The sequence below is a fragment of the Anarrhichthys ocellatus genome, unplaced genomic scaffold (assembly GCF_004355925.1).
Source record: "Anarrhichthys ocellatus isolate YVR2014 unplaced genomic scaffold, GSC_Weel_1.0 scaffold217, whole genome shotgun sequence".
Taxonomy (NCBI): domain Eukaryota; kingdom Metazoa; phylum Chordata; class Actinopteri; order Perciformes; family Anarhichadidae; genus Anarrhichthys; species Anarrhichthys ocellatus.
This window is the reverse complement of record NW_022280247.1, coordinates 89,737-96,460: the sequence shown is the minus strand read 5'-3', so window position 1 is coordinate 96,460 and position 6,724 is coordinate 89,737. Positions and strand designations below refer to the sequence as shown.

At 42.3% G+C, this 6,724-nt stretch overlaps 1 protein-coding gene across 1 annotated transcript in view; it reads left to right on the top strand.

Moving 5' to 3' along the window:
* Positions 1-6,724, top strand: part of plekho1b (pleckstrin homology domain containing, family O member 1b) — a gene marked incomplete at its 3' end in the record, with an annotated part of 10,383 nt that continues 3,659 nt past the window's right edge. Inside the window, exons 1-4 of the mRNA XM_031879026.1 lie at positions 1-55; positions 2,349-2,714; positions 3,699-3,842; positions 6,344-6,484. Of these exons, the coding sequence (XP_031734886.1) occupies positions 2,688-2,714; positions 3,699-3,842; positions 6,344-6,484 (312 nt within the window). The remainder of the gene's footprint in view (positions 56-2,348; positions 2,715-3,698; positions 3,843-6,343; positions 6,485-6,724) is intronic.

The following is a 6,724-nucleotide window of genomic DNA, read 5'->3' as shown; positions in this document are numbered from 1 at the left end:
TGTCCGTTAACGGGGCGATAAGATGTGACGCCTGAAACATGCAGAGGAGCTTAAGGTGAGTACCCTGGGTGAAGACTTGGCAGTGTTCATAAATGTTAAATGGTGTTCACAATAGGCGATAGTAAAGTATAGACGATGTACATAACTATTACATACAGGGTGTTAGGGTTACATCCCATTGAGAGCGCCGAGGGCATTAGCCCTAAAAGACTTTCAAGAAGACAATTAATTCTGAAATCCTAATGATTTAGCTACGGGGTAAGATAAAAGGCCGAAGGTATTGTTCTTAGACCTGAAGGAGGAACGCATATCCTCGCAGGTGGGACAGCCGACGGAGTAACCACCGTGTTAGGTGCGAACTACTTCCCCGTCTAGAAACGGGGCAGGAGCCGCTCACGCTACAGTAGTGATAACTAAATGATGCTTATTATACATATTACAAACAAAACTCTAAAACAATAATTTAAATGAATCATTTCTTTCTTTGGTATTGTGGTCAGACACATATGCAACGCTGATTACCGTAATATGTGTGGTATTTGTTATAAATGTACGTTGGTACATAGAGGGTGATAAGAAGCTGTACAAGGAGGGCCTTAGGACCCAGGGGACTGTAGGTGAAGCATGAACCTGTAGTCTGTAGTGTGGCAGTAACCTGCATGAGGAAGTTATGCTCATAAAGAGTTGAGTTAAGAGCAGTTTGTTCTCATGTGATTATATGTTCATTGAAACACACCACAATATGTGTTTTGATATTGTCACGATCCTGTACTGAGACGATCGCACGTGCGTGTGTGTGTGCGTGTGTGTGTGCGTGTGAGACAGGAGGGACCGACGGTGACAGAGTGAAGGGAGGTTCCAGATCAGGCGTGTCACCGGGGGGGCGGAGTGAAGCCACACAAACAGCTGTTCACCGCTCGCTGCCTGGTTCTTGTGTTAAAAATGTCCACTTAATAATAAAAATAATAATAAACTGCGTTAACGCATGATAATATAATTGTCGGCGTTAATTAATGAATGCGTTAATGAGATAATAACGCGTTAACTTGCCCAGCACTAATATATACATATTTATATATGTATGTGTACATCAGTGGTGGTCCATCAGGACCAGCAAAGCCTTCTCTGCTGGCCTAAACAGAATCACAAAGTTATATCTATTTTATAATTTTCTTAAATACACTACATGTATTGTAATTTATAAACATATTTTTCCCATTATCTTATGTTCTCATTGCACAGCTACTGTCTTCCTCAGTTGCTCTGCTTCCAGTGCAGCTTGTTTTAAGTAGAGCTTTTATCCAATCAGATCTCACCTCTGTGTCTCTAGGTAAGAACAGAGGCAGAGGCCTGCAGACTCACAAGTGCATCCATGTGCAGTTTAAGTGAACGGGGACAATATTGTTGATTGTCATAGTGTTCAACCAATCAGATCTTTAGTTTGACATGTTGGGCGTATTCTTTGACGTGTCAGAGCTGCTAGCTGGCCTACAACTACGTCAGCTCAGTGTCCAGGTGCAGCTCTGCAGTGAGGTGCAGAGTGCGCTGTGATTGGTCAGTGGCCTATCGTGAAACAAAACTTAACTTGCCAGCAGAGCTTAGTTGGAGGAGTAAGAGTTCAAATTGAAAGATATGTAAGAAATGATAACATTTTCAGAGTTTTGCTTGGTGTAGTTTATTAATTTTTTTACCTAGCTTTGTGTTTTTAACACTCAATGGCTGAATAAGGAGGAGAAACGGATTTAGTGGTGGAGTTACTGACAACGCCTTTCTCAAGAAAGGACATTTCAGGAAAAGCTGGACATCATAAGAAATGGTCAGTCAACGCCGCAGCTGGCAGCCTGACTCAGCCAGGAAATGGATTTGTGTGAACGGTATTTCTTGCTGACAGCGTCGGAGAAGCGTTACACATGTTATGTCTGAATGTGTTTCATTTTAACTGAGCTGTTTGTGTTTGGAGCTACGCTACGCTAACCTGAGGACGCTATAGCATTTGAAAACTTTTGGAGAAACTCGAGTGGATCTACAACTCAACGAACAAGGTCGCAGGGAAACAGCTCCACAACCGCGGCAGCCTTGCGTGTGGCGGCCGGCGGGCACCCCAGCGGAGGATATATATATAATATATAATATTTAATATTATATATTATATTATATATATATAATATAATATATTATATATATATAATATTTAATATTATATATAATATATAGATATATAATATTTAATATTATATATAATAAAACACATATCTGCATATCAGTGCTTCTTAAGTACATTATACTGCTAATACGTTTGTACTTTTACTTTCACAGTGTGTACTTATACCCCCCCTCTCCTCTATCAGGTCGGTAGGAGGCGCTGTGTGTCTGCCGAGGAGCCGCTGAGCCAGCAGGGAGTCCGGAGGAGGAGGAGGAACCGGACACCGACTCTCGGAGCGGCTCCTGTCCGGTCAGAGCGCATCGGAGTCCGGCGGCGGCAGCACGGAGACGAGCAGAGAGAGAGAAACAAACCGAGGACCAACAGCTGAGGAGCGGCTCCGGTCCGGGACTTTAACCGGGGTTTAGTTTTACCCGCTTCTTCTCTTCTCCTCCCGCCGCTCCGCTGCTCTTTGTGGAGACATAACGGGAGTTTTCCCCGTTAAAGTGTCGGACGTTTCTACACAGGAAGCCTGACAACCGGCAGCATGAAGAAGAACAACTCCGGTAAATGGGTGAGTGTTAACCGAACCGAACACCGGCGGCTCGTGGCGGTCCGTTTGTTTTTTTGTTTTTTTATCACGTTAAACCGGAGCTCAAGGAACAAAAGCCTCAAGGATTAGTTTCACGCCTTTTATTTTGAAGGCAGCAAAAAACGGCCGTTATAGCTGCCTTTGAGACTTGAGAATATGCTTCCGGTTTTCACAATAAGAGCGCTGTTGAAAAATGTTTTAAAAATGTAAAAAAAGAGAAAACATTAAAAGTTTAAAATGATTTTTAAAACATGTTGTGTTTCAGATCTGGAGTGAAAGTTAAATAACTGAGAGAAAAAGAGGAACAAAAAAAAGTAATTTAACTATATATTACTATATAACTATATATTAGTATTATTATAAACATTATTATTATTCAAATTTCTATTATTATTATTAACATTTTTATTATTATTATTCACAGGAATTAATAATTATGATATTCCATTAGTATAATTGTTATTATAAAGATTATTTGACATATTTTGGTTCCATCAGAGCTTCTGTTCTGATATCAAACTGATTTAAAGTATTTAAAGAAGTCAGGATTAATAAAATATCAAAATGTCTGAATAAATCCAGTTTACAGCAGCTGTTTGGTATTTGTAGTTTTTCTGTGTAGTTCTAAGGTTTAAAGGCGGAGACTCTGCAGAAAGAACAAACTACTTTACATCAGGAATCACATCGGGAATATTCAGTCTAAAGGCTGTTTAACGTCAGGAGAACGTCAGCAGAACTTCAGGAGAACGTCAGCAGAACGGATATTTCTTAATTCATGGACGTCAGACTAATAAAATTCAGCTTTTTTTGATGGAGTTTGGTGAAAACTACAAACTGAAATCTCACTTGGATTCACTTTAAACGTCTGAAATGACAGAAGAAGAAGAAGCTTGTGTGTTAATTAAATAGTTCACCTGCTCTGGTGATGCTCTTCTGACAGCTTCCTGTTTCCTGTTTCCTCTTCAGGGGGCGCAGGACTCGTCGCCGCACGTTCAGCCCGATAAGGTCGGCTGGATCCGGAAGTTCTGCGGTAAAGGGATCTTCAGAGAGATCTGGAAGAACCGCTTCGTGGTTCTGAGGGGAGATCAGCTGTTCGTCTGTGAGAAAGAGGTAAGTCAGAGGGGGGGGGGGGGGGCCTACAGGTGACTGACACCCATCGATTATAGATTCATTATTGGAACCGATCAGAACGGACACATTTCTGACTCGTGAGACGGATGGCAGTGAGACATCACCTGTGATGTCATCGCTCCTCGTTAACTGTAACAGATTTAAAGGGAAAGTGCAGCTTTTTAATAAATAAATGAATCACTTTAAACTCTTTGTGAGATATAAACAATCTATAGATAATCATATACTGTTAGCTGAGTACATCACAGTACTTGTGAGTACTCTGTGTAGTATTTATTATGTTCCTCAGTGTTCTGTTGTGGTTCTGACTGGAAACACAAAGTTTCTCTTCCACTTTCTACAGCGACCTTCTGCAGGAGTCAAGTTTCAGTTTGAGCTGCAGACACACAGAGAGCTCCGGTTTCACTGCAGCACCACACACAAGGCGGACCTTTATCTGCTGCAGAACGTCCTCAGAGAACCTTTATCTGCAGCAGAACGTTCTCAGATAACCTTTATCTGCTGCAGAACATCCTCAGGACATTTATCTGCTGCAGAACATCCTCAGAGAACATTTATCTGCTGCAGAACATCCTCAGAGAACCTTTATCTGCTGCAGAACATCCTCAGAGAACCTTTATCAGCTGCAGAACGTCCTCAGAGAGTCTTTATCTGCTGCAGAACGTCCTCAGAGAATATTTATCTGCTGCAGAACATCCTCAGAGAACCTTTATCTGCTGCAGAACATCCTCAGAGAACCTTTATTAGCTGCAGAACGTCCTCAGAGAGCCTTTATCTGCTGCAGAACGTCCTCAGAGAACCTTTATCTGCTGCAGAACGTCTCGTTAGAACCTTTATCTGAAATAATTTAGAATTCTTATATTCGTGGCTAGGCTAGAAATCTTCCCTGCTTACAGTATTTGTGCTAAGCTAGACTAACAGTCGCCCTCTGCTTCCAGTATTTGTGCTAAGCTAGACTAACAGTCTCCGTCTGCTTCCAGTCTTTGTGCTAAGCTAGGCTAACAGTCGCCCTCTGCTTCCAGTATTTGTGCTAAGCTAGGCTAGCAGTCTCCCTTTGCTTCGAGTCTTTGTGCTAAGCTAGGCTAACAGTCTCCCTTTGCTTCCAGTCTTTGTGCTAAGCTAGGCTATACACGTAACTGTCTTGACACACAGAGATGAAAGAACAACAGTGTTAAATTTATGTTCCTGAGCACAGAGAACCAGAGAAGGATTGTTGGAGGAGATCTGATCCACATCGAGTTCTGATTTTAAAGCGATCGTTTGTATTGATTCAGTTTTTTATCTCAGAGCTCCACATCATCTAAAGTTCGGTTCCTCTCTCTGACATCAGCTGCCACATGATCAGCTGCCACATGATCAGCTGCCACATGATCAGCTGTCACATGATCAGCTGTCACGGGACACATCATGAAAACTGTCTCACGACCATATTAGGACATCTGTCCATCTCTGTGCGTCGACGAGGTTCAGACTTCTGCTTCTGTGGTTCGTGACACTTCCTGTCTCAGCAGGAATAGAAAACACACACACACACACTGACCACATCTGCTTTAGATTTACCAAAATAAAACTTCCTCTAAGAGTCGACAGTTTTCTGATTTCTGGCATCTCTTAAATTAAGAATTTAATAGTCGGCACTTGAATGTCTGTTGACGGGCAGATTGATTTTTAATTTACTGTTCTGGAGATTTATCAGACAAGTTTTAGTTTCACACACTTTGTTAAAAACAGGAACAAAGAAAACTGTGAGTGTGAGTGAGATTGAGTGAGTGTGAGAGTGAGTGTGAGAGTGAGTGTGTGAGTGTGAGTGAGAGTGAGAGTAATTGTGTGTGAGTGAGTCATCATCATCAGAGGAATATTCAGAGGAACTAAAGGTTCACATCACTTCCTGTCCACATTAATGTGAACATCATGCTGTGTGTAGTATGGTGATGTCACTTACCTGCAGCGGAGCAGCCAATCAGAGTCAGAGCTGCAGTCTGAAACAGGAAACACAGTTTAACCAGTGTGTGTGGTGGGCGTGGCCTCTCTCCCAGGAAGTTTCAGTTTAAAGCTGCTTAATAATGGATGCTGTTTCCATGGAGATCAATGAGCTGAAGGTTTACCTGCAGAAGCCACAGAGTGTGTGTGTTACACAGCCACCTGAAGCAGCAGCAGTTCAATGTGTTTAACTGCAAACTGTCAACAAACATGAACCAATGTTCTCCACCTGTTCGGGTACTCTCTTCACTACCTGTTCAGGTATTCTGTTCTCTACCTGTTCAGGTACTCTGTTATCTACCTGTTCAGGTACCTACTGTCTGTAAAGTATTCTTCTACTGTATTTGACTGTATTTACATTTTATTTGAAAGAAAACCTGCAGCAGGATTTAAAGGAGCAGTTCAACACTCTTCTTCTCTTCTTCTCAGGTGTTCAGATAGACATCACTCTCATTGGATGTGTTAGCGCAGCTTAGCATTAACCTGTGTGTCCCCTGCAGGTGAAGGAGTTGGGTCGAGCTGACGAGGTGTTGGACCTGTCTGACTATGAGCGCTGTGAGGAGATCAGGAAGAACAAGAGTCGGAGCAAGAAGAACCACAGCAAATTCAGACTGCAGCGCTGCAGCTCACCTGGAAACACGGTACACCTGTCTGTCTGTCTCTCCCTACACCTGTCTGGTGTTACCAGCTGGTTAAAGCACCACAGAAGAAGAAGTGATTAAAAGAGCTCCAGTCAAATCATTTGTGTTGGCTTCATGTAGAAATGTGAGAAAGGTTACACCCACACATACACCCACACACACACACATACACACACCCACACACACACACACACACACATACATACACACACACACGCACATACACTCATACACACACAC